General features: G+C 41.9%; 7 protein-coding genes and 1 long non-coding RNA gene across 18 annotated transcripts in view; 4 read left to right on the top strand and 4 right to left on the bottom strand.

The window, feature by feature from the left end:
- Positions 1-1,209, bottom strand: part of LOC116918499 (complement C1q-like protein 3) — a 1,824-nt gene extending 615 nt beyond the window's left edge. The window contains 3 exon segments of the mRNA XM_032924221.2: positions 1-354; positions 357-636; positions 693-1,209. The exon segment at positions 1-354 is cut by the window's left edge and continues 152 nt beyond it. Of these exon segments, the coding sequence (XP_032780112.2) occupies positions 1-354; positions 357-636; positions 693-700 (642 nt within the window). The 5' untranslated portion in view covers positions 701-1,209.
- A 150-nt stretch (positions 1,210-1,359) lies between these two features.
- Positions 1,360-5,731, bottom strand: LOC116918334 (septin homolog spn2-like). Of its 3 annotated transcripts, none has more exons than XM_032924016.2 (9): positions 5,388-5,731; positions 2,867-3,397; positions 2,654-2,779; positions 2,468-2,549; positions 2,252-2,389; positions 2,081-2,174; positions 1,881-1,997; positions 1,665-1,813; positions 1,360-1,599 (listed from the first exon to the last, which is right to left on the bottom strand). In XM_032924016.2, the coding sequence occupies exons 2-9, from the start codon at positions 3,360-3,362 to the stop codon at positions 1,473-1,475; spliced, it is 1,329 nt and encodes a 442-aa protein (XP_032779907.1). In that variant the 5' UTR covers positions 3,363-3,397; positions 5,388-5,731; the 3' UTR covers positions 1,360-1,472. The 3 variants fall into 3 exon arrangements, with proteins under 3 accessions (XP_032779907.1, XP_032779908.1, XP_032779909.1); XM_032924017.2 differs by lacking the exon at positions 5,388-5,731 and adding an exon at positions 4,058-4,308; XM_032924018.2 differs by lacking the exon at positions 5,388-5,731 and adding an exon at positions 3,601-3,628.
- A 492-nt stretch (positions 5,732-6,223) lies between these two features.
- On the bottom strand, positions 6,224-14,857 carry LOC116918335 (hexokinase type 2). Of its 3 annotated transcripts, none has more exons than XM_045170924.1 (9): positions 14,329-14,857; positions 10,422-10,584; positions 9,794-9,879; positions 9,665-9,718; positions 9,398-9,592; positions 9,020-9,333; positions 8,794-8,949; positions 8,384-8,660; positions 6,224-8,012 (listed from the first exon to the last, which is right to left on the bottom strand). In XM_045170924.1, exons 1-9 carry the CDS (start codon positions 14,359-14,361, stop codon positions 7,920-7,922), a joined length of 1,371 nt encoding a protein of 456 aa, XP_045026859.1. In that variant the 5' UTR covers positions 14,362-14,857; the 3' UTR covers positions 6,224-7,919. The 3 variants fall into 3 exon arrangements, with proteins under 3 accessions (XP_045026859.1, XP_045026858.1, XP_045026857.1); XM_045170923.1 differs by lacking the exon at positions 14,329-14,857 and adding an exon at positions 13,161-13,527; XM_045170922.1 differs by lacking the exon at positions 14,329-14,857 and adding an exon at positions 11,031-11,337.
- Positions 11,100-11,556, top strand: LOC116918340. The gene is made up of 2 exons (XR_004391496.2): positions 11,100-11,231; positions 11,331-11,556. It is a non-coding gene; the product is annotated as an uncharacterized LOC116918340 (long non-coding RNA).
- A 367-nt stretch (positions 14,858-15,224) lies between the features above and the next one.
- On the top strand, positions 15,225-17,955 carry LOC116918336 (proline-rich protein 36). Of its 3 annotated transcripts, none has more exons than XM_045170925.1 (3): positions 15,225-15,610; positions 16,017-16,595; positions 16,665-17,955. In XM_045170925.1, the coding sequence occupies exons 2-3, from the start codon at positions 16,582-16,584 to the stop codon at positions 17,890-17,892; spliced, it is 1,242 nt and encodes a 413-aa protein (XP_045026860.1). In that variant the 5' UTR covers positions 15,225-15,610; positions 16,017-16,581; the 3' UTR covers positions 17,893-17,955. The 3 variants fall into 3 exon arrangements, with proteins under 3 accessions (XP_045026860.1, XP_045026861.1, XP_032779911.2); XM_045170926.1 differs by having other exon boundaries at positions 15,235-15,329; positions 16,451-16,595; XM_032924020.2 differs by having other exon boundaries at positions 15,250-15,329.
- A 312-nt stretch (positions 17,956-18,267) lies between these two features.
- On the top strand, positions 18,268-19,652 carry LOC116918339. 3 transcript variants are annotated; one of them, XM_032924028.2, is made up of 3 exons: positions 18,284-18,833; positions 18,917-19,140; positions 19,232-19,652. In XM_032924028.2, the coding sequence occupies exons 1-3, from the start codon at positions 18,820-18,822 to the stop codon at positions 19,528-19,530; spliced, it is 537 nt and encodes a 178-aa protein (XP_032779919.1). In that variant the 5' UTR covers positions 18,284-18,819; the 3' UTR covers positions 19,531-19,652. The 3 variants fall into 3 exon arrangements, 2 of the variants coding, with proteins under 2 accessions (XP_032779919.1, XP_032779918.1); XM_032924027.2 differs by having other exon boundaries at positions 18,286-18,833; positions 18,914-19,140; XR_006644290.1 differs by having other exon boundaries at positions 18,268-19,140; positions 19,219-19,652.
- Positions 19,645-21,001, bottom strand: LOC116918338 (uncharacterized protein DDB_G0285291). Of its 3 annotated transcripts, XM_032924026.1 has the most exons (5): positions 20,845-21,001; positions 20,576-20,779; positions 20,306-20,515; positions 20,099-20,247; positions 19,645-20,040 (listed from the first exon to the last, which is right to left on the bottom strand). In XM_032924026.1, the coding sequence occupies exons 2-5, from the start codon at positions 20,767-20,769 to the stop codon at positions 19,862-19,864; spliced, it is 732 nt and encodes a 243-aa protein (XP_032779917.1). In that variant the 5' UTR covers positions 20,770-20,779; positions 20,845-21,001; the 3' UTR covers positions 19,645-19,861. The 3 variants fall into 3 exon arrangements, with proteins under 3 accessions (XP_032779917.1, XP_032779915.1, XP_032779916.1); XM_032924024.1 differs by having other exon boundaries at positions 20,306-20,779; XM_032924025.2 differs by having other exon boundaries at positions 20,306-20,779; positions 20,854-20,992.
- A 708-nt stretch (positions 21,002-21,709) lies between these two features.
- Positions 21,710-23,333, top strand: LOC116918337 (aldo-keto reductase family 1 member B1). The gene is made up of 7 exons (XM_032924023.2): positions 21,710-21,864; positions 21,934-21,989; positions 22,069-22,180; positions 22,283-22,399; positions 22,491-22,685; positions 22,751-22,954; positions 23,077-23,333. Exons 1-7 carry the CDS (start codon positions 21,766-21,768, stop codon positions 23,266-23,268), a joined length of 975 nt encoding a protein of 324 aa, XP_032779914.2. The 5' UTR covers positions 21,710-21,765; the 3' UTR covers positions 23,269-23,333.
- The last annotated feature ends 356 nt before the right edge of the window (positions 23,334-23,689 follow it).

The raw sequence follows: 23,689 nt of genomic DNA on the forward strand, positions 1-23,689 counted from the left end.
AAAGTCCGATGCCCGGGCAGCGCTGAAAGCTACGGAATCTGCTGCCACAGAACCCGGAGGAAGCTGTGTGGATCCAGGCACAACACCCCCGCCAGGAAATACTCCTCCGTTGTTTGGAAATCCTCCCACTGGACCCGGTTGGCCAAACGTTCCAACTTGACCCGGTTGGCCAAACGTTCCAACTTGACCTGGTTGACCAAACGTCCCAACTTGACCTGGTTGCCCGAAGATTCCAACTTGCCCTGGTTGCCCAAAACCTGCAGCTTGTCCTCCAGGATAGAAAGATTTGTCAGCTTGTCCTACTCCAGGAGTGAATTGGAACCCATTGTCCGGATTCAAATTGCTCCCGGTTCCCCAAAAGAATTACTGCCAAAGGAGTTGCCGAACGAACCACCCTGACCTAGCGGGTTGCTAAACTGTTTTCCCAGCGTGTTTGTCACTGAACGTGTTAGGGTAACGTTTTTCGTGCTCGGTGGCGAAAGGAGGCCAGGATCTATAGCTTCAACGTCTCTGATTTTATCCACTCGTATTGGTCTGGTAGTAGTAGCAGATCTCCTGGCGACCGTCTCGCCATTCGGTTTGACTTGGTCGGCACGGCAGGACAATGCAATCAAGGCAAGAATAAACGGACTGTATCTGTAAAAACATTTTGTTAATAAGAATATGACTGTAAAAAATGTCAAGAGACTTACGGAAACATGTTCAGTGATGGACGTCTGGAGGACTGTGCGTGACAGCCGACTTCTTCTAGCCTTTTATATGATGGATGACCAATGCCTCCCCATATCTTTGTACTTTCTCTCTGGTACACAACCGAAAGTTCTTCCTCCTGTTCTGTTGAGAGGCCTTCTCTGTTGACTCGAAACGAAAGTGTAAGTCTACCTAGTGGGGCGGCGAAAGAGGAAACAAGGTGACATCGGGAAACCCAATGTCCGGGAATAAAAAAGAAATTTTTTAAAGTAATTCAAACGCATTTCTTGCTGCGTTCCAAAGAAACGATCCCATGTTATCGAAAGGACATTGAAAGGTTGCATGATTTTCTTTCTCAATTCCCATAGACTTAAAAAAAAAAGCATTCGTGCTTCGGAGCGCAGGGCGGATGTTTTCAGTTGATGAATAAAGAGTTGAAGAAGATTAGCTTCACTTTCTATTATGAAAAGACGTTGAAGGGCGGATAGCCTGATACCCAACGTTTTGTTTGCTAAGGCACGAAACACGCTAAACCTCGGCTCCGGTCGGCCGTTCGACCGGAAACGGTGCCTTTTATTCCAACGACGACCCGTCTTGCGTCATCCAAGAAGAAAGTATTTTCCCCTGGTCGGTTCACCAACATGGTTCTTGTTTGCATAACTCTAGAAATAATTTCATTCGGAGCGTCGTATTTTTATACTGGTCAAAAACTCTCATCCAACTCAAACACACTAGGGAAAAAAGAAGTAGAAATTATTATTTGTTTGTTAAAATTGGGTGCATTAAATGTGGCTCTCATTGAGAGAACACATATCAATCATGGTGCCGTTTGTTTCCATCAAGCGGCGTCGGCGGAAAGCCTCGTAATGGATGGCGGAAGTTAATTCAATCAAATCTTGCATGCGATTTCTGTCATTTAACAAAACAATAAACGATAGTAGAAAAAATAAACAATTTCATAGTAACTTCATTACCTGATTAGAAGATTCCTCAAGTGGTGAAATTCACAATGGCCTGGGTCCTCTACCTGAACAAGGCCCCAGCCGTTTTGACGTCCTAGCACCATTTGGCCCATCACGTTATGGACTTGTTCACTACCAACAACCGCAAAAGGAACCATTTTCTAAAAAAACAAACAAACAAAAACAATCGATTAGCATAGCAAAAAAGATTTCTTAAAGATGACATACTCTGTAAGATTCGTTGACTGCATAATCATCTGGGTGATCGTATTTTGCAAATGGATACACCTCAATCCGATGTTGAGCCAAGTCGAGTTGTATGTTCTTTTTAAATTCTTGCCTTTCCTTTTGTGTGTGTGTTTTTTTAAAGAAAAAAATAAAATAAAATGAGAGAGCTAAGAAAAAAATAAATGAATTTCAAGTGTTACGTCAAGGGTTAGAGTATCCGCTTTGGCAATGACTGGAATTACGTTAACCACGTTATGTAGCTGTTGAAGCACTTCAAGATCCAACGGGCGTAATCTGCGTGTTGGTTTAAGACAAATAAAAACGGTTGTAATCCATCCATCCAAGTGACGTGCAACGAAGAAAACCGTTACCCATGCCCTGTAGGTGGTATGAAATATAGGCAACAATGCACTCTCGTGTCGTGAATCCAGCGTGTTCTCTGTGCACTCTGCTCCTCCATCAAATACTTTTCGTACTGATCGTTGATGTATTCTAAGGCCGGCTCCCAACTGAATAGTCAACCAATCCTAAGAATTTTTCTCCTTCTTTTGTCTTACTTTTCAAAAGAAAAATGAATTTCATTGTACCAATTTGTGTTATCGATGCGATCGCCAAAGCCGGGTGTGTCCGTCACGGTCAAATCCAATCGAACTCCATTCTCGTGGATGGCTAAAATGAAAAAACAAAAACAAAACAAAACAATACAAAACATGAGGAGGATTAAATAGAACGGTTAGTAAAAGTGACGCGACGAATAGTTTGAAGCCACAAACCTGTTTGCGTTGTACGTATTTCTGTTGTTTTGGCAGGTTCCGATCCCGAGGCGGTGCATGTACGAGGAAGAACAGAAGAGCGGAATAAAGTGTTGATGAGCGTCGACTTGCCCAGCCCACTGCGGCCTTCAAAAGGAGGCAAAAAGGAGGTCAAATCCAGGCGTACCCATTCGAGGAAAAAATGAGATGGATGATGATGGCATCGTGACTTACCCACGACCATAATGTTGAGCGTAAATCCTCTGCGGAGGGCTAGTCTCCTGACTTGCTCTTGTAGTTGATCCAGACCTATGACGTAATCTGACGATTGTATTTTGGACGGCTGAACCGATTGACGGAGCGTTGGCCGAATCTGAGCGATGCTCGTAACTGGATTTGGCGGAGAATCATCCGACTCCGACTCGGATGCAGATGTTTGATCTACCATGACTTCCTGTGTTTTAGTGTCATCCGGATCTGCCGGAAATGGTTTCACAATGCCACTGTTGCCTGTTGGGATGAAGGAATGGTTGACGTTCTCCACGTCCGGCGGCGTTGCCACTGGCGGCGTCTTGGCAATGTGAGATAGGATTTTAGGCAGTGATTTCTGATGGATAAGATTGGCCAACGGGCCGCTAACGGGAGAATTCGTCGGTTCCCGACCGAATTGCCGTGTCAATTCATGAACTGCGTTCCGAGTATTGCTGCTCCTTCCGCCTTCGGCTGACATGGTTCTCGATTTCTCGACGACTCTAGAACAGCACTCTTCAACAAAAAGAAAACAAAAAACACAAACAAAACAAAACCCAACAAATAAATAAATAATGCCACGGTCAATCAAAGAAGTAAACACACGAATAAATTCCAGAAGCAAGTCTTATGTTGAAATCGCGGTTTCTGTCATTCTGATATAGAGTAATAATCATTAAAGTCTAGCCTTTGATTACCCAACAAATAAAAGGAAATACCCTTGTGTGGAGGTTTCCGGTACGCGGGCTCACCAAACAAATAAACAAACAACAAAAATCTCGATAATCATTTCCCTTCGTATGTGTGTGTGGATAACATTAGAGCCGACCCTCCCATTCTGCGGTTGCCATTTCGTATTATTCCAATAAAACGAGTTTCGAAGCCGCAACACGAACCCTTCCTGCAATGAAACTTTGTAACGCCCGATCAAAAGTGCGTTGCAACGAACAACTGATTCTACAGTTATCTGATCAGATGCGCTATCTGAAAAAATGAAATTAAGAACACACACGCACACACACACACACACACGTACAGTACAAAGGCTGGCAATTATTTTCGATTTCACAGGCCAGCGAGGTGAATCGAAACGATGATTTACCAACAGAATTATTGCTAACAAAGGCTCTCTCTCTGTCTCTCCCAGAAAACAATGAAACCGTGAAGCGGCCTCACCTTGTCGTAGTCACGATGCAACGTCGCTAGTAGGAAATAAAAAAATTACAAAAATTTACAATCACTGGACTTGACCGCAACTTTCTGACAGTCAAACTGAACACAGAAATTCACATGCTTCCAGACTGAACGGTGGCAGGACACAAGTCTGCTGCTGCTTCTGTTGTAGCCCCACCAATGTGTGTACTGTGTATTTGTGTGTGTGTGTGTGTCTGTGTGTGTGTGTGAATGTGGGAGTGGGTCTGCTCCAGTGTGTACGACCGCGTTCGTGAGTCGGTCGGGTATTTTCTACACGTATGCGTGCATGCGTCGTGTTTTTTCAACACACATGAACAAATCTGTCAGTGTGAATAGCAATTTCACTATTAAAATATGGACCCTATATGGATGGATGAGCTGGCAACCTTGTTTTGAACGGTTGGTTCCAATTTTCTTTTGTCTTAACTCATCGAGTTTTGACACTGATCGACTGTAACGTGAAGCGATGATTAAGAGGAACGACTAGCGACGCGACAAATAAGGAAACACATTATAGGCTGGCTTGTTTTCATCACAACAACAATAGAAGGAAAACGAAAAAAAAAAAAGAAAAAAGGGGGGAGCTACCGATTTGTTGATAAAAGACGACGGAGTCGGGCTGATGTCATATGGGAGGGATTTTTGTTTATAATAATGGGGTCGAGACTTCCAGACTGTATCGCCATCTGACTATCAGTCGTCTTTTCAATATATATTTAACGATTTAAATAATATTTATGTCTGTGCGGGTGGTGTCGGTTTTTCTCCTATTTTTTTACGATCGGCATACATAGAAATCCCGCTCTCTTTTTCTATTTTCAAAGCCTGACCATTACTGAATAATGCTTTCGGAAAATAAGACGTGGTTCGTCGCGGTCGTGTGCTCGAACACCAAAGCCACCGGATTGGTGTTTCTTCACATCTCTCACGTTTCGCTATGAGGAAAAATAAAAAATGACTGTCGGAAAATCAATTGGAGTACATTGGAAAACCACACGAGAAGATGACAGCAGCTTTCGAATAGGAAGAGGCAAGGACAATGAACTCTTTCCACCATTGGCCACAATCAAAGTGCTGACAGAGCTGTACGTAATGACGATCAATTTTTCCGACACCACTTGGAATGCCGCCACACACCACGCTTTTGCATTTCTATTGCAACCGGCATGACGGAACGTCAAACAAATTGATGGACAGACATTCAAAACAATCATAAGACAGTCGTCTGCAACTCGGGGTTTTCGACATCTCGAGGACGACCATTGACAGATGGATGGATGCCAGTCATGGCGAGTCTCTTAAAATAAGTTACCTTATTCAATGTTGTTGCTGTTGAAATATCGTCTCATTCTCGGCGAGTCGTTGAGCAATACACGTAACACAAATAGAAGAAAAGAAACGATAATGAAAGAGCGAGCCGAGGTCTTGTTTGCGACCGTTTCACCACCACCCCCGCACGTTCACTGGACTGTGCTGTATCTTCTTGTTTGTCACTGATAAAAAAAACCAAACCAACCAAGGAGGATGGAAAAAGGGGAACTAAATAACGTCGCGGGAGGGTCGAGCAAGACTTTAACAGTGTTTGAAAAGGAAAAGAAGGGGAGTCAGACGGAGCAGAGTGTGTCAAACACCCCTCCTCTGTCTGCCTTCGAACAGTTTTTAAGATTTTTTTCCTTCTCTCTTCGTCTTCATCGTGGCCTTCGAAGTTTTCGCTTTGCGGTCAACGCCATCTGTGGCAATCTGTTACCAACACCTTACCATTTTTGACAAGAAAAGTTGCTTTCCAAGTTCCGGGGGTTTGGGTTTCGCCTCTGGAACGAGGCCACCACAATACTCGAATCATTTACTCGTCGTGGTGAATAAAGGAGAAAACCGTGTTATTAAAAACTTTACTTTCCGTTACAGTTTTTCCTGGTATCGCTGTTCTTGAACCTACAGTAGATATTCTCACTACGAAATCTCACGCACTGCATACAATGCTACACATTTTCGTTATCTTTCTAAACCGTAACGGAAGATTGCGTTCCAGATTCCCATACGTTTTTTTTTTCAAAAAAGGGAAGCAACCACTATCATAAGTAATTAAAGTTAAGGAAGACGAAGAATAGTTGTGAAAAAAAAAAGCAAGTTTGAATAAACATATTGATATCAAGTGTGCCAATTTTTCATTGGCGATGAGAAACTGTCATGTCTCATTCTCTATATTTCTTTTTCATATTTTCCTCTTTGCATCATCAACGAGAGCTATACATCGGCGCGCATGGGCGACCACTACCAACAATTTCAAAATGGAGAACGAGTAGTGAAATTTCAAAAAAAAAAATTAACAATAAAACAGCAGGAGGGAACGGGGAAGATGCATCTGATCCAAATGACGCCAAGGTGCGGAAGGAGTTGATGGGATTATTTCCATGGATAACATTCTGTAACTATGCGGCTAAGTTTTCGATTATTGTGTTACGGTCTACACGTAGGGCTAAAAAGATTAAAAATGGGTAGAGAAAGCGAGATAGAGTAGCGGAAATACTACCTTTTTTTCTGATAGCATATGTTAATTCCTTTTTTTTTGTTGTGTTTTTACACGTCTCGATCGACATCGATCGTTGCTTTTCCCATAAGGCTCGAGCGTCAATTAGACTTACGTTCCATTATCAAATTTTTTTATCTTTTACAGTACAGCATATTCTCATTAGATTATACACTGCCAACAACCATATGGGAATCTCTTGGACAGGACAGCCAAGAGCGGACAGGGGTGTCAATTACATGGTAATCTTTTTTAAATTTTTTTTTCTTTTTTCAAATACAGAGGGACAGGAGTTCTTTCTTTTGCTTTCGATTTCTGTTACCGATCAAAGGTCTTCTCTTCTGAGACTTTATTTTTCTTTATTGTTATGGTTGTTACGTATAATACAATAGTCTTCCGGCTTCGTGATCTACGACTACAACTTGGTTTTTGCCTTCTTCAACTATTCATGCTGATAAAACTATTGTGCTTTTCAAGACCCTTCATTTCCGTGGTTTGACCAAAATCGACAAATGATTTCGAGCCGCTTCGTCGTGTCACACACAGGCCATTCGCCCAAAAGAGGAGAAGTCCTCCCGTGAAGAATGTGTACAAAAAGAGAGGGACAGTTGAGAAGGAGAATGGACATAACACAAAAAAAAAAAAGGAGAACAGAAATGGATAAAAGAAGATTTAGGAGGGGGAAAAACATTCTCAAATGAAGATGAAAGAGATATGGAAATACAAGAAACCATAACCCGAGTTATTGAAAACACAAGGAAAAATATCCTGATGGAGGAAAAAAGGAATATGAAGAGGAGGATCAATGAAGAACCTAATGATCTCTAGGGGCATATAGACACTTTGTAAAAAAAAAAAAAAAAAAAAAGATCGCAGATTTGTATTGTCGCCAATATTGCCTGCGTTGATAAAAATTTAATTTCCCCTTCTTATTTAAAAACAAAATCTATTATTACTATTATCTACTATTACTATCTACCATCCATTCATACGTATTACGTATGGATAGGGGGCGGGAAGGAAATTGTTAAAATTACATATCTATATTCAAGATGCTATTTTTATGTACTGATTGCGTGAAAGGGGGAGCGCTAGATGTGTGAGTTTGTTTGAGAAATATTCTCTCTTATTATTGTTAGTCAAGAATAATCGACTTCTTCGCGCGGATGACGCATTTTTTCCCGTTTCCGTTTGTGTTGATTTTGAAAAGATTTTTTTAAAACCGCTGTCACAGGGTATTCCAATGGCCACTACAGGTAAGGGAGGAGGGGATATAGGGTAAAAAGGAAGAAAAAACTAAAAGATGTTGGCAAGAATTCACCTAGCAGCCAAGCCACCTATTCGAACGGCCACAGCAGCCACCAGTGCAGCACCTCGACCACTTCCGTCTTCCGACAACATCAAATCGAACTGCAATATAAAAAGCACATAGCAATCGGTTATCATTCTTTTTCTAGGCACTAGCTAGTAGGTTATCGTATTTATTATGACAAACGAAGAAGGTGGGAACGGTTCCTGTTCGCTATCGCTAGAGAGTGCCACGCACAAGGAAAGGTCAGTTGTCTTTTTCTTCTATCTCTGCGTTTCTTTTTCTTTCAAATGAAATGAAATGAAATGAATTGAATTGAATTATGTTTTGACAAATGCATGACTTTTCCTTGTTTGTGTTGAAACTCTTGTTATCGAAGAGTTCATCAACTTGAAGGTTTCCAAGTTGATGATGGGCTAGAATAGATAGCGACGTTGTTATTGTGCGTTTTGAAAAATAGGCAAGAGCTCACCGTTAGGCCTGGATTGATGAGCTGTCGGATCTTTTCGACCATCAGATCATGGAAGTGAGGGTGGAAGCGGTAAAGGGAGCCATCAACGGCCACCGTCACGTGCTTTTGTCCCATTTTATTTAGAAGGCATGCCACGGCAGCGGCAGCAATATGAGCCGCTCGCCGAGAGACGGCCTCACAGATGAAGCGCACATTGGCGCAATCCTCGTCTGTGGCATCGTCGTAGCCCAACTCTTCCAGCACCTGGCGACAGCACGTGTATTCACCCTTCTTGTCGCTACATATTGAGAAGAAAAAAAACAACAAAAGAACAAACAATAAATAATAATATTAAATAACATTAAACACTTGAGTGGTACGGATATCAACTCGTCATGAGTCTGCCGTACGTGACGTCGTAAAAATACTACCTCTCGATTTCAGAGACATATTTCGTGAAAAACTGGCCCGGCTCGAATAACGTTTCTGGACCCATTCCATCAAAGAGCAGTCCTTCTCGTGTCAGCTGAGCTAAAACAAGACGAGTCACCTCTCCCATGTACATGCCGGAGATCATCTTCTCGAATCTGGAGCACAAAAAGAGGAAGATGAGAACTCTTCAGGTATCGGGAGCGACGGAAGGAATTCGAAGCGTACAATTGCCGTCCGGGATTAAGCGAATGCTGGTCGATGGTCCGATCGTACTCGGTTCGGATGAATTCGAGCGTTCCATTATCTCCAAAAGCACCCAATTCCGTGTTAATGACGACTTGTTTAGGATCATCGTGATCTTCATCCCATAGTTGTACGTTGTCTAATCGTTCGACGTAGCACGCATTGATCCCTGTGCCGAGAATGAGACCGATCCGGCACGCGGGATTCTTCCAGGCACAAGCCATTAAAGTGCCCGTCGTATCGTTAAGGACAGCCATCACGTCGATTTTGATATCACCCCGTCGGGCGATAGCCTCCTAAAGACAATCATTATTAACCGATTCATTGGCGAATCAATAAGTGCTCAGGATCATTACGAACCTGGAGAAGTTTCACAACATCTTCGCCTTCAACGCCAGAACATTTGAACCCTTTAGTCCAGGTGGCCAACCGGGCCTTGGTTAAGCCTTCCTGACTACACGGAAAACTGAAGGTGAAACCCAGAGGCAATGGAGACACGTCGACTTGGTTCTCGTGCATGAATGTGGCTAAGCATTCGGCGATATGGTCGAACAACTGCATTTTCAATAATAAGGAAAATCATTAAAGTAAAATTACAACCAACGATGAAGGGACAATTGTTAATACCCCAGTTCCAGGACCAAGCATGATACTCTGGGGCACAGCAAAGATTTTCGACTCCTGTGAACAATCAAAGAAGTACACGTTAACAACGCTTAATCGATTGAAAGTTATTCACTGAAAATTAAAACAAACCATGTGAAAGATGTGAGGTCCAAGATCGATGAGCAGAACACGAAAGTTGGTTCCGCCTAAATCGAGCGCCAAGAACTTTCCGCATTCTGGCGCATCAAAACGGGTAATAATACAGTAAGTTAATTAGCTTTTCTTGCATATTTGGATGGACTGTCAGCATCGTGAACGGATGCTATGGACAACTATTTAGTGTGTAGCGGCACATTTCAAGGTTATCGGGTCAGTGGCTGCATGCAGGCATTTAATGGCCATGTTCGGTCTGATTATTTTACCCTTGACTTTGAACAGGCAGCTCCAGACTGATTAAAATGAAATCTCTTTTCTAGTTTCTAACAAACACATGAAAGGGGTTCTAGAAATGTTACTATGCAACTTGGCAAGGTCACGATGACGGTTAACACAATTGCAACTCATGTCGACTTGCTAACTAACCGTTCCAAGATTAATTTGAATACAATTACAGAGCAGCGCAGGTAAAGAAAGGACGACGTATTCGAGTTTAAAAAAACTAAACAAAAAAACAAAAATACCAACACAATTTTTTACTTTGTTTCATGATTGGCTGACATTGTTTTAAATGCCTCCGAGCTCCAGAGCCAATTAAAGCATATAAGGTTGTATAATTTACCTTCGCCGTTGGGGAGTTCCCTCACGTACGTGGGGAAGCATTTGACAGTGGCTTCTTTATTGGTATCCTTATTAAGTCCTCGATTGATCTCGACCAGCAATCGTTGGCAAACCTCGCGAAGCTTCTCGTCCGTCAGGATCAGTTCCGCGCATCGCTCTTCGATCTGTCAAGTAATGAAAGAATGCATCAATTTTTTTAGCTTAGCAACTCCCTTTTTTTTTTATTTCATCGTCTTATTTATAAAACACTTTTCGACCTTTTTGATCTTCGCACTAGATAAATTATGCAATCTAATCTTTAGGGGTTTTTTTCTTTTGGGAACGAATGGACCCACGTGTAGGTTCAACTTACAACATAAGCAACCTTTGATTTTTTTTTTTTTTAGGAAGGGCGCTACGATGTCAATTAAGTTAAAACTCGATCAGCCGTGGTTTTCTCTTTCCACAAGCGGGAAGTTTCGACTTCTATTTCCATGTCATTGGGTTCTTTTTTTTTTCTCTCTCCAGTGTCCATAACCGATCTCCGTTACTTCACCTCTCCACTTGCCTTTGAACTGGACTAAAATTCTACCATTTTTAAAGAAGGGATGATTTACTTGCAAACACTTACAAGTCGCTGTTTGGCTCGACCTATGCGGCACAGCCAGCGCATCAACATGGAACGCCAGATCCGGCACTTGCCCGTCATGTTGTGTCAACACAAAGAGCACGTGGAGATAATTCAAACTTCCACGCAAGTGATGGATGACAGTGAATTGATCGTGATTTTGAATAGACCTGTGGTGCACAAGAGACGGCCTGACGATGACTGGTAAGGAGACTATCGAAACCGACGACTTTTTAAAACGTGAAATGACACGGTTTCGTGATGTGTGTACATTACTTTTCTGTTCGATTTCGTTACAACCAGCACGGAGGATCAGTTGTCAGTCGTCCGATGATTGGCCAACCACCGTGAATTGAACGGATCGTATTCCTAATGCAGGCGCAGATTTCTTGCTCACAGCAAATACACGGTCTTTACTTCGATATCCAAACTGAAACCTTACGACAACTCTTTATTAGATAAAAACAACGTCTAGCTATTATTATTATTTTTTCCCCACTACCTTAATCAATAAATTAAATTGCGTTAACTTCGAAAATTCGGCGCTTTCGATAACCGACGTGACAAAATGGCAAAATGAGGGGAGAGGACACGGTTTCCTGCTGATCAGGCAATGTCTCCAGTGAAACTCGGCCGAGCAGTCGAAATCCGATTCTCTATGCTACTCTCAATGGATGCTTCCTAGACTTGTTTCACAGAGTGGAATGCCTGTCGTATTTCGATCGAGATGGTGGCAGGTCTGGCCAGGATGTTGACGCTCTCTCTTATATATCCCGACACGTGTAGATGGAAATGTGCCGTCTGCTGGAACGGCGCTGTACCGTTCCGCCAAAACGACAACCTTGTCCTGCATCTTGCTCCTTGTCTATTGCGTTTCTTAATTGCACCGAACAGTCTAAGGTAACTTACAAGGCCTTCTCTTTCAACTCACAGCATTTGAACCATTTAATATTGCAAACCGGTGCCTGACGAGCTGGTTGGCTAGTAAATATTGATCAACTACTTCCGTTATTTCTTTTCTTTTTTTGCCGAACAAAGTCTATACTTTCATAACAAAAACAAAACAAAAATTATACAACAATAAAACAAAAAAACAAAAAAACAAAAACAAAAAAGAGAACTGGGAGAGAGATCGATCTTAACAGCCAAGGTTGCAGTCGGCAGGGAAATGCAAGTAGGTAGCGAAAAAGAACCGTTATACATGGTTGGATCAATGACTAAAGGAACAAGCAAGGGCGAATCGTCGCGCGGGCTGGAGAACGAAAAATCAATAATCCAGTAAAGGTCATTGGCGGACGCCGCGCGCGCAAAAGGGCGTCATGTACTTTTTCACGTAGACCTTCGTGCAACGATAGACGTCTGACGTGAGCGATTTCCACTAATCTTAACATCAATCTCGAAATTAAGTGGTATAGCCATTTCTATGCTAATGCTCATCTTATCAGTCTCCATTTGTTTTGCATCATTCGTCGAGATATTTTCATGTTGGAATCTTTATTGTTACAAAGTGATAAGGAGATTTTATCCTCTCACGGATGAATTGCAATTACAGTGACTTGAAAATTAAAATGAATCCCATCTTTTCTAACGCAATACGACTCTTAGGAAACCGCGGGTTTCCCTGACTGATTCGGAAAAGTTTCGGCACGGCTATGAAATCGACAGACGGATTGTGAAACAAATCGATAAGCATCAGCGTCATGGCGTCACTACGAGCTACGTTGAACGGCTTATTATGATACACATTGACAAAGAAAGTTGATTAATCGTTACAAGGAAAATTGCTTTGCATTTCCCCAAATGGAATTTGAAAAACCATAAGAAAACATGGAAAGCGAACACCACCACTGCGGTTGGCTGGCCGGTTAGAGGCTCGCCGAAAAATGGGCGGAGTTTTGGTCACTTGCATCATCCATTTTTTTCTTTTCTTTCTTGTCTACAGCGGCCCTGACGACTCGGTATTGACGTCCCCATTCTCCCATTTTTACACGTCACGTAAAAACCGGACTGAGCCGCAAAAATGAGGCCGCTCTAGACAATATTGTCTTTGAATACAAATGATCAATGTTTTCTTTTTCTTTACACGTTTATATGACTAACCTTCTCTCACACTACGACGACATTTAACTATACCTCGTCTCTGTTTGATTTTGGGTTCTCTAATTCCAATTCGGGAAGGTAGAATGAGACGGACATGGGGTAGGCTCGAATTTCCGGACGTTTGAAAGAAGAGTTCGATCTTAAATTTCACAGGAACTTGAATGTAACTGAATCGACTAAGACAACGTCACATCGGCAACTGGCCCAGGGAAACGCAACGAGGTTTTTTCGAGAAAAAACTCACGAACTTGCGCCGACGTAGTCGAAGCATCTTCCAAAAAAGTGCAGCTCCGCCTGTCGTGATATCTTTGACCGGCACTCGTCTTCTCTTTTCACGAGAATCAAAATAGACACAAAATTGGGGTAAAATGAACCATAACAAACGAACCATAAGCACAGCTAAAGGTCAACGACGTCTCCTTCAGCAGAACAAGATTTGATTTACTGTACACAAAAAAAAAGGTACGGTGAAAGGCCAGGCTTCTTCATTAAGATATATATCGATAACGAATGCGCGCGCATCCCCAGTGGTTCATCACCTAAAAACCTGTCTATTTTGCCGTTTGGGCAAAAAAAAAGAAAGAACTTAAATAGGCACTAACAGTCAGTTAATCTCAAATTATCTTTCCTCGCATTGCTCGACAGGTTCTCCATCATCATTCAGAACTTAAGAATTCCCAGCTTAAACGTTTAAGAAGACTTAGGAGATCCATCTACCATAGGTAAATAAAGCGATTAGCGCCATCTCTTGAGAAGTCGATAAACTCGACTGAGCAAAATTTTTCTTTTTTTCTTTTCTTCCCATTTGACTGAGACAAGACTACCAACTGCAGACATACTTATTCTTTTTCCTAAGCAAAATTCAACAATTAATTCACCTCAGGCAGGGCTAAAATCACAGGGTGTAGAAGTCAGACATCTCATTCGAGAAGGCTTTCTCATATTGAAGACAAACAGATCCGTGACACGTTTGTTAAACCAACCCCATATTTCCATCTTTTTTATGGTAAAAATAAAGCCGACTTCACCTGCTTCGACTAGAACACTAAGTGTTTGGCATAAAGACTACACAATCACATACGACATATCAAATAAGCTAGGTCAGGCCAAAACTGTTGACATCCTTCAAAATGGAATGGAACGTGTAAAAAAATGGATGATTACGTGTAACTACATTCCACAGTTTGTTTTATCGACTTACGGCTGGAGAATGAGGTAGATCGTAGATATCCATGGAAGTGTGCGTGCTGCGTATTGATGACGACCAACGTTGAAAATCTGAAGCGATGAAATGGTTTGGAAAACAATTACAACTTGGGCTCTCTCTCTAACGCAACTGTCAACAAATCAGGGCTGATTGACTTTTTCTTTTTCCTTGAATGATCTAGTACAAATCCCCACTGATTCCGAGAGCGAACGAGAGAGAGTTTCAAGGCCCCTGGCTCGTCGGAAGAGAAGACACACGAGACTAACTAACACGCAATCAGAGCCACTCGGTAGCGGCAAAGCCGGAGTGAGAGAGAGTGACTGGAGGAGAGAACCGGTTCGACGTAGCCACGACTAGCAGACGGCTACCTCAAAACGAGACTGGAGGCGCCATCTAAACCTCGGACAAATAAGGTCAGCTATTGGCAGACATCCCGCCCAACATCGTATGCAAATGAACTTGGAAACAAACCGATCAAATGACGGAAACCGCGATCGTACTACAGTGTCGTGTATTCACTCACTGGAATGACTGAAGGCCTTGTGAACGTTGGATTGTCCTTCATAATACGGAAACATATGATAAATTGGATGGCGATACCAAATGAAGGGTGATAACTGGTTTGCATCACATGGTTGATCAATGATCATCGCATTAGAATTTGCCTGTGTCACCATGCGATTTCGTTTACCATCTCGCTATTGAGCAAGAAACCATATAAATAGTACAGTAGCTCAGAGACATCAAGCGGAGGTTTCAAACTTTTTTTTTGTCAGTCGTTTTACTTTGCTTCTTGATAATGAAAAAGTTCATTTTACATCGTGAATGCTATAAGCTCCTCCTACGAGGGTACATAATAGGGGGGAAATGGGGAGGGTTGGGTGATTCTACTAGTCTGGAACACGCGCGGCCACACTTGGTTCATGTAAATTTAGAGTGTCCGTTTTCACCTTGAGCCGCCGGGTAGTCTGACGCACGCGAACAAGTTTTTTCAGGTTTAATTTTGTTTTACTTTATTTATTTATTATTATTTTATTAATTTTTTTCGTATTTTGGGAGAATCGATTTTTTTTTTCTTTTTCAGTGTTTTCGTTTTTTGTTTTTGCCTTCTTCTGGGGCCAAGGAGCAAAATGAGAATGAGACCTGAAATATTTTAAGCAAAATTTTAAGAAAATTTCCCTAGACGACAATGATAGCGACCGAATTAAGAGAAAGTGTAGTGATATTAATTAGGTCGTTCGGGGAACTTCAAATTTCCCAGCTACGTGGATTACCGGTATATTCTGCATTCTTAGAACAATCTGTTTCTGGAAAAACCTTCTTGTAATAACTGTAATGAAAAGCTATTGTTGTCCGACGTTGTACAGTGTGTCCAACTTAGGACAGCCATTTACACTCACTATGGTATTTGACTATTTGTGAGCTTGCCATGCCATCTAGCGACAGTTTGGCACCTTGATCTGAACCGTAGTGTTCAAAGGATACGCAGTGATAAACAATTAATATCCTTCGTACGATAGCAAAATTCAAAAAAGAATGTCTTCGCTTAACATAGATGTCAAAAATATTTCTATTTTTAACAAGCTGAAATTTTTACTATCGACTGCATGAGAACTATCGATTTTAGCCAAAAGACCATGACGGTAACCTTTTCCATGTATTTTTGGAATTTACGGACACAGTTGAATAACTTGGATTCATCGGAAATGAAGAGACAAGCCAGATTGCATAAGGAATCATGTGCCAATAATTAAAGAAGGTGTTTCTTCTCGCAATTGGATGCCAAAGAACAAAACAATGACGGGGAATGCCAATACGACTTTGAGAGGAAACATAATGTATAAAATTAATTTTCAGCACGCTTAATCTGCTTCGAGAAAGATTTCCTCGTAGGATGAATCAATTAATTTGTACGGTGACAGCTTACCCATTTTCATGAGATTTAATATCTAAGTGTCTATGGGGGAAGTTAATAACATCGAGCGTATATAGAGCATTTTCTGGGAACTCGTCATAAGGAGAAAATACTTAACCTAGATGCATCTTTACTTACCTTTCATGAGCTACTTGCATGCTTACCCTAATTGGTTCTTGATATTCGTCATTACCTCATTAGCTTTAAATTTGATCGTGCCATAACGAGTTTGCGCCAACAAGTGTAGTATATAAAGACTGGAGTGTTGCAATTTCACCAAAGCATTCTGTCGTTTCACCTCGGCAAGAGCAATACTTTCTTCTGTTTCCAGAATGGGCCACTTTACGTAATTCATACAAATGTCGGTTGAGTCGTAAACGTTTTTAAACACTTGTTACTTTTATCCTTTGCACAGGTTTCCAGTTTTACTAGCATTGTTCTGCATAGTTACTGCCGATTTTCATCTACCCGATGAAGAAGGATTCATGCCTGGCTTTTTACAAACAGGGCTATTCCCACCGGTGGCTTCGTTGCCAAACGTGGGAGATGTCCCACTATCACCGGCGGTTCCACTGCCACCCGTAGCAGATTTTCCACTACCACCGGCGCTTGCACTTCTAAAAGAACTAAATGAAGATCCTTTGATGGTCAATCAAGTTAACGAGTTAGAAATGTATAAGCATGCTTCGTTACCCGCATTATCCCAGGTGAACCAGTTGTGTAACATTATGAGAAACTGTAATGCTTACCCAACTACCATGCTTGCCCCTCCCGCTCCGACTGATTACTATGCTGCTGCACCGGCATCGTACTCAATCACTACTCCGCGTGCTCCCGCACCAATGACAAGCTATGTCGCTCCGGCACCTCCTTCCTATCCAACTCCAGCTCCACAAGCTCCCGCAACTATGCCAATCTATGCCACTCCAGCACCTCCATCCTATCCAGCTACTATCCCGAACGCACCGGTCGCTATGCCAAGCTATGTTGCTCCGGCAACTTCATCCTATCAAGCTCCTACACCACAGGCTCCCGCAGCCGTGGCAAGCTATGCTGTCCCAACACCTCCATCCTATCCAGCCACTACCCCACGTGCTCCCGCAGCTATGCCAATCTATGCCGCTCCAGCACCTCCATCCTATCCAGCCACTATCCCGAGCGCACCGGCCGCTATGCCAAGCTATGTTGCTCCGGCAACTCTGTCCTATCCAGCTCCTACTCCGCAAGCTCCCGCAGCTATGCCAATCTATGCCGCTCCATCACCTCCATCCTATCCAGCCACTACTCCAAGTGCTCCGGCTACAATGCCAAGCTATGCTGCCCCAGCACCTCCATCCTATCCAGCCACTACTCCGCGTGTTCCGGCTCCAATGCCAAGCTATGCTGCCCCAGCACCTCCATCTTATCCAGCCACTACTCCGCGTGTTCCAGCTCCAATGCCAAGCTATGCTGCCCCAGCACCGCCATCCTATCCACCCACTACCCCGCGTGCTCCGGCTCTTATGCCAAGCTATGCCGCTCCAGCGCCGCCATCCTATCCAGCAACTACTCCTCGTGCTCCCTCACCAGCTAGTTACTCTTCAGCCCCAGCTCCGAGTGCTCCTTCTCGTCCGTACCCCATCACAGTCACCGCCACCTATTAATAAAAAATGACTTCTCCTGTTCAAATCGATGCATCAAATAAAACATGTTATGAGTCAAAATGAGTTCCACCGTTTTGGTTTTATTTTATGCAGATGTGAGAATTTGGCGGGATATTTGGGAAAAGCACGCGATGTTTAAAATTCGGCTTAATGATGTTCCTAAAAGTAGTTTTTGGAATAAAATTATAAGCCACGTATGAGGCTCATTTCGCGATCGAATCTTTCAATTTCCGGAATTTCCGGCACTTAGCGCATGTTGAGGTGTACATAAATTTCTTGAAGTCCGGCAGTTTCCTATTATTATTTTGCTTTGCCAACCATAAGGTATTGCCGATGAAAAAAAAAAAAAAAATACGCATCAATATCTTATGGATCATCAAGCACTAAGGCAAAATCCCATTACATGCCACAACTCCCCAAAAATCAATAAAATTTCAAAATTCTTGAAAATTCTGCAGAATGGCGAGTTTTACCTCCTTTACATAGTCAGGATTCTTAGGGACTTGTCGCATTTTTAGAATTGCGTGCACTCCAAATTGAAGTCGATAACCCTCCCTGTCTGTGCCGAGTCAATTCAAACAAAATTCTCAGCGCAGATTGAAACCCAGAAAGGAACAGTTAACAGACCTGGCTTCCAGACTAGAAAACCAGCTTTGTCACATGAATATGCAACAAAATCATCTGGTTTCATTTATTTTTTATTGTCATTTTTATTTTTTTCCTTTTTAACATAAAGCAATCTTTAGTTTACAGTAGTGCAGCTTTTACTGCTACATTCTACTGGTTTCTAATGGAATTTCAAAACGCTTCCAGGACGTGGGTGTACAAAATAAGGAGGACTGCAAGTATATAAATCGTTCTAAGGGTTTCGGTTTCGTCAGTCAGACATCAAGTCAGCCTCAACATAGAGCACTAGTCAAGCTAAAGATGAAATTACACTCGTAACTATTTATTCTTGAGATTATCACGATTGTTTTTATTAGCTTGCATTTTCGGATTGTAATTTTATTTTATTTTTCAGCAGATTCCTGATTTTAATTCAGATGATCTATTCGGTTTTTGCTGATCTTCACCATCCCAAAGATGAAGGGTTAGTTCTGACAACAAAGTTCCAGTTAGAACTTTACACGGACTTTTCTAAATTCGGGTTTAAGAGAATCAACCATAGAGGGTTGGAAAAAGCGTTACAACCAGGAATATCTCAGTTTAACCCTTTCGCCGTCTTTTTGAGGATGTGCGATTCGGCAGGTCAGTGTAATTGACACCTAAAAACAATTGGAACTAGCAAAGGTTGCACTACCTTGCTCATTTTGCGTAACATCGCAGTTTTTGGCTTTAGGTTACGGAATAATTAATTATTCAACCAGACACGCTCGTTGTCTTGTTTTCGCTCCGAAGAAAATTTATATTCGCAACTCAGAATTCTACTCGTTTTCTGCGTCACCGATTGCATCACTGGACTATTTAACGACAAATAGACCCACAACCGCGTTCATGACCCACTCTGCCCCAGCACCCGTCCACATGACGCCGAGCTACGATGCTGTAATATCATCACGTTCTGCTGATTCGCAAACATCGAATTATGCAGCTACTACACCACGTACTGCCGCACCCCAAGCTATTCCACCAAAATAACTTGCCGCCAGACTTCACGTCAACATCCCATCCTAAGTTTTTCTGTCTAGCGGGTAAAATTGGCATGCCATCCCATTACGTGAGGCGACGAATAAAATGGAAGTGCGCCTAGAATTAAAACACATCATCGTTAGTCTATTTCAATTATGCTCTTTCAATAAAATCACCAGCACCTGCACACATCTTATACCATCTAAAAATACATAGTCCAGATCTTTGCATCATTAACACGTCAAATATTTAAAGTCTACCTGTCAAAAATTTTCGTCACGTTAAAACATTAAGAGGTACACTTAAGGGATCGAGGATTGGAAATTCCACTGAAAGCTCATCACTGTACAGAACCCGTGGCTTGCTGAGCTTGGATAAATTCTGGGTAATCAATAAAACCATCCCTATTCTTGTCGTCCTGATCCAAAATTGGATCAATCATTGCTAACAGCTCAGCATCGGTAAAAATTTTTGGGTCAGGTAACGGCGCGCCGGCTTTAGGATCATGATTTGCTTGGTCTACAAACCATAGAAAATGCTAATTTTTTGTAATCAGAATTTTTTTTTTTAATTCTACCATGCCAGTGGATAAGCGATTTGACCAGCTCACATCCATCTAGTTTATTGTTGTTGTCAGCATCATGCATCTTGAAGTAATGGAATTGTAGCTCTTGTTCGGACATTCTACTGGTGTCCACAGGCATTCCAACATGCTCACCAATGTGGCTGTAATTTGATAACTGGGTGATTTTTACTGATACTATAAATGATATTCGAGACTTACTCTCTTTCATTTGCCATGTGTTGGGCGTTGAAAACTTGTTGTCCTTGTTGAGGATGAGCATGACCCGCTGGTGGAGGTGGTGGATGGCCCTGGGCAGCAGGTACTTGGTGATGGACAACTGGTGGTTGCTGATGTTGCATACCTATTGGCTGCCCACCCAACTGCTGTTGCTGCTGTTGCATTGCTAACTGCTGTTGTTGAAGTTGCTGTTGTTGAAGTTGCTGTTGTTGAAGTTGCTGTTGTTGAAGTTGCTGTTGTTGAAGTTGCTGTTGTTGAAGTTGCTGTTGCTGATATTGCTGCTGCTGCTGTTGCTGAAGAGCCATTTGCTGTGCTTGCTGTTGAGACATTTGTTGTCCACCAGGCTGATGGTATACCTGTGGATTGACACCCGGAGGATGCTGCTGTCCATTTATGAGGTGCACTAAGCAGGCCAGTAAAATAACGGCTACCCGGCACCTATACATCTCACTAAACCTGAAAAAATATTTAAAAATAGTAATTTACTATCAATTAAGTTGCTCTGATAAGTACTGTTTTACTTGATTAACTAATTTGAGCAGTAGGTAAATGTGCAACAGGTTTGGGACGTTTCTCCCAGGTACAGGTGTGCAGAATGCAGTACTAAATTTCTTTTTGAAACGTCAAATTTGAGAATGACGTGTAGCAAGGAAAAGCCACTGCTCACGAAAAAGATGTGGTAGTAATCATTTTCTTTCAATCAAAAAGAAAAGCGCACCTTGATTTTCGGCTGCCATCTGCCGGCTTTCAGTCTCAACTTTAAGATAATTTTAAAATTGAATTTTGGTTGCCATCTATCGGCTTTTATATACCACCATCTGAAAATAAAAAATGATCAAAGAATTTATTTATTTTATTACTGAAATACTGAATATGACAAAACAGAATATAATATTTTTTTGATTGAACTAACTAATATTTTTGGCAATTTTAGTTAGGCTGCGGTTTCTTAGTTTGTTGGGGAGCACAAAAAGCAGAAAATGTAAAGGAAAAAACATGGCTTGCATCAAAATTTTGTAACTTTCACTATAGTATAAGTTAGAAGTTTTTAACTTTTACGCTATACTTATTTTATTATTTTACCCTTTTTTGTTATCATGGATTTTCCGAGGCAAACTACATTTTTTGTTCCACAATTATACATGAGGAGCCGAAAAACAGAAAGCCTCAAAAGTAAGAAACGCAAACAAGGATAGCAAAATTGCACACCTCATGAAAATCAAACTATAGGATGAGACAGTTGAGATAAATGCACAGTCACATTGATTTTACCAACACCGTGACTCGGCTGTTGTATCATTACGCCTCCTACTGTGCGTATTTGTTGGAGTATGTTTCTATTCATACTCTTATCTAATCAGATAACATTATATAAATTCGTCTCTTCATCGTCGTCACTTCATTAGTCTATTTCAATAAGTGTATCCCTTGGCAATACTTGAATGAGCTCTTCAACACCCCATAAGATGCCGATTATAATACCAAATGTTCGTTTAAATGATGGCCATGAAATGCCTATTATGGGCTTTGGCACGTACAGCGTAAGTTTTCCTCATTCAATTTAAGTCGGATACGGTCGAATAACACCTAAGACCGTTTTCTCCGTGTAGGGTAAACCTGAAGAGTTCACTCGCATGATAAGTGATGCCATCAACGCTGGCTACAGGTATATAGTGCTGCGTAACACATTGTACATATTAGTAAGTTCTTAATTGCAAACTGTTTCATTATGCGACCTACTATAGGCACATCGATGGCGCAATGTTCTATGGCAATGAAGTCGACGTGGGCAACGCCGTTCGTCAAAAGATTGAAGAGAAGGTCGTCAAAAGAGAAGATCTCTTCCTCGTCAGTAAAGTAAGAACATAATATTCACAACCAGAACAACACGCAATCTCTAGCGAGCTGGCTTAAATTTTTCTGTGACAATATGTAACTTTAAAATGAACATTCCAACAGCTATGGCCAACGTTTATGAGCCCGCTTTTGGTTGAACCCACGCTGCGGCAAACTTTGAAAGACCTCCAGACGGATTACCTAGATCTCTACTTAATACACTGGCCGACTGCCTTTGAGGTTTGTTTATCGCAGTGTATCACGCTGAGCGACAAGTAAAGCTGCCAGCATGTAACGTTCAACATTTTCCCCCTTGTGCGATATTTAACAGGAAAATATGGGTCTGGTGCCCAAGGGCGAGGACGGAACGATCCTGTTTAAAACCGTCGATTTCGTCGACACCTGGAAAGCAATGGAAGCCTGCGTACGTCAAGGTCTAGTACGCTCCATTGGCATCTCTAATTTCAACAGCCAACAGATCAGCCGCTTAATGAGCCATTGTTCCATCAAGCCAGTTACTAATCAAGTTTGTGCTAGCGTCAAAATTGAATTTAGCGATGAAAACGAGGAATCAGGTTTCGTAATATTTAGATCGAAGTCCATGCCTACTTGAACCAAAAGAAGTTAATTGAATTTTGCCGTCAACACGCTATTATTGTGACGGCTTACGGTCCGCTCGGCCGTCCCGGATTTCAAAAAGACGAGTCAGAGCCAGTTCTCATTCTCGATCCGAAAGTGAAAGAACTGAGTGCAAAGTACGGAAGGACTCCCGCTCAGATAGCTCTGCGTTACTTGGTATGCCGTCTACATTCTCTGTGAAACTTTAGTAAACAATTTCTTCAAGTCCGCAAGGCGCAAGCAAAACATACTAATGAATACTAAATTTCCTCATTTAAAAAATGTCCCTAAATCTCTAGACAATGCAAAATCTGCCCGTCATACCAAAATCCTCCACCAAATTGAGGATTGAAGAGAATTTGGCGTCACTCGAATTCGATCTGTCCAAAGAAGACATGGCGATACTCGACGGCCTCGATTGCGGTTATCGAAACAACAAGTGGGAGTGGGCACTGAAGCATCCAGAATATCCGTTTAATTTGCCGTTTTAGCCGCTTCATTTTGAAGAACTTGTTTAACCATTTTCACAGAGATTAGAAATAAACTTTAGAACAAGTTCACATAGTATGATTATCCTACATATGAAAAGCCAACGAATTTTTATTTGTTTGGTAGATTATTGAACGTTCAAAATTTATTCCACAACTTCCATTGTTCTCTAATACACAGCAAGTGGCGCTAAAGCCATATGACGGCTGCTTACTGCATAGCTGAGAGCATCCTAATCACTCCTCGGTGGCTTAACGAAATATTGATGCAACTTCATCCTTTTTACGCATTCTTCCATGCAGCATGCGAATTGCAAAGGAGGAGAATGGGCTTGCGTTTATTAGTCTAGCCAACTTTCCTTGCAGCTATTTAGAATGAAAATAGCGCAGCCGTATCTAGTAGTGCCTCTTCCGATTCATCCAC

The sequence above is a fragment of the Daphnia magna genome, linkage group LG3 (genome assembly GCF_020631705.1).
Source record: "Daphnia magna isolate NIES linkage group LG3, ASM2063170v1.1, whole genome shotgun sequence".
Taxonomy (NCBI): Eukaryota; Metazoa; Arthropoda; class Branchiopoda; order Diplostraca; family Daphniidae; genus Daphnia; species Daphnia magna.

Excerpts from the sequence above, each read along its gene's own strand:
- LOC116918334 (XM_032924016.2), bottom strand. The coding sequence starts at position 3,362 with ATGTCAGCCGAAGGCGGAAGGAGCAGCAATACTCGGAACGCAGTTCAT. Across the intron at positions 2,780-2,866 it reads GCTCAACATTATGGTCGTGG|GCCGCAGTGGGCTGGGCAAG; the intron begins GTAAGTCACGAT and ends CTCCTTTTGAAG. Across the intron at positions 2,550-2,653 it reads AATACGTACAACGCAAACAG|CCATCCACGAGAATGGAGTT; the intron begins GTTTGTGGCTTC and ends TTTTCATTTTAG.
- LOC116918335 (XM_045170922.1), bottom strand. The coding sequence starts at position 11,108 with ATGACGGGCAAGTGCCGGATCTGGCGTTCCATGTTGATGCGCTGGCTG. Across the intron at positions 9,719-9,793 it reads GACCTCACATCTTTCACATG|GAGTCGAAAATCTTTGCTGT; the intron begins GTTTGTTTTAAT and ends GATTGTTCACAG. Across the intron at positions 9,593-9,664 it reads TGCTTGGTCCTGGAACTGGG|TTGTTCGACCATATCGCCGA; the intron begins GTATTAACAATT and ends TTGAAAATGCAG.
- LOC116918339 (XM_032924027.2), top strand. Across the intron at positions 19,141-19,231 it reads GAGGATGTGCGATTCGGCAG|GTTACGGAATAATTAATTAT; the intron begins GTCAGTGTAATT and ends TTTTGGCTTTAG.
- LOC116918338 (XM_032924024.1), bottom strand. The coding sequence starts at position 20,769 with ATGTATAGGTGCCGGGTAGCCGTTATTTTACTGGCCTGCTTAGTGCAC. Across the intron at positions 20,248-20,305 it reads CACATGGCAAATGAAAGAGA|CCACATTGGTGAGCATGTTG; the intron begins GTAAGTCTCGAA and ends ATCAAATTACAG. Across the intron at positions 20,041-20,098 it reads ATCGCTTATCCACTGGCATG|ACCAAGCAAATCATGATCCT; the intron begins GTAGAATTAAAA and ends TATGGTTTGTAG.
- LOC116918337 (XM_032924023.2), top strand. The coding sequence starts at position 21,766 with ATGAGCTCTTCAACACCCCATAAGATGCCGATTATAATACCAAATGTT. Across the intron at positions 21,990-22,068 it reads GCCATCAACGCTGGCTACAG|GCACATCGATGGCGCAATGT; the intron begins GTATATAGTGCT and ends GACCTACTATAG. Across the intron at positions 22,400-22,490 it reads ACTGGCCGACTGCCTTTGAG|GAAAATATGGGTCTGGTGCC; the intron begins GTTTGTTTATCG and ends GATATTTAACAG.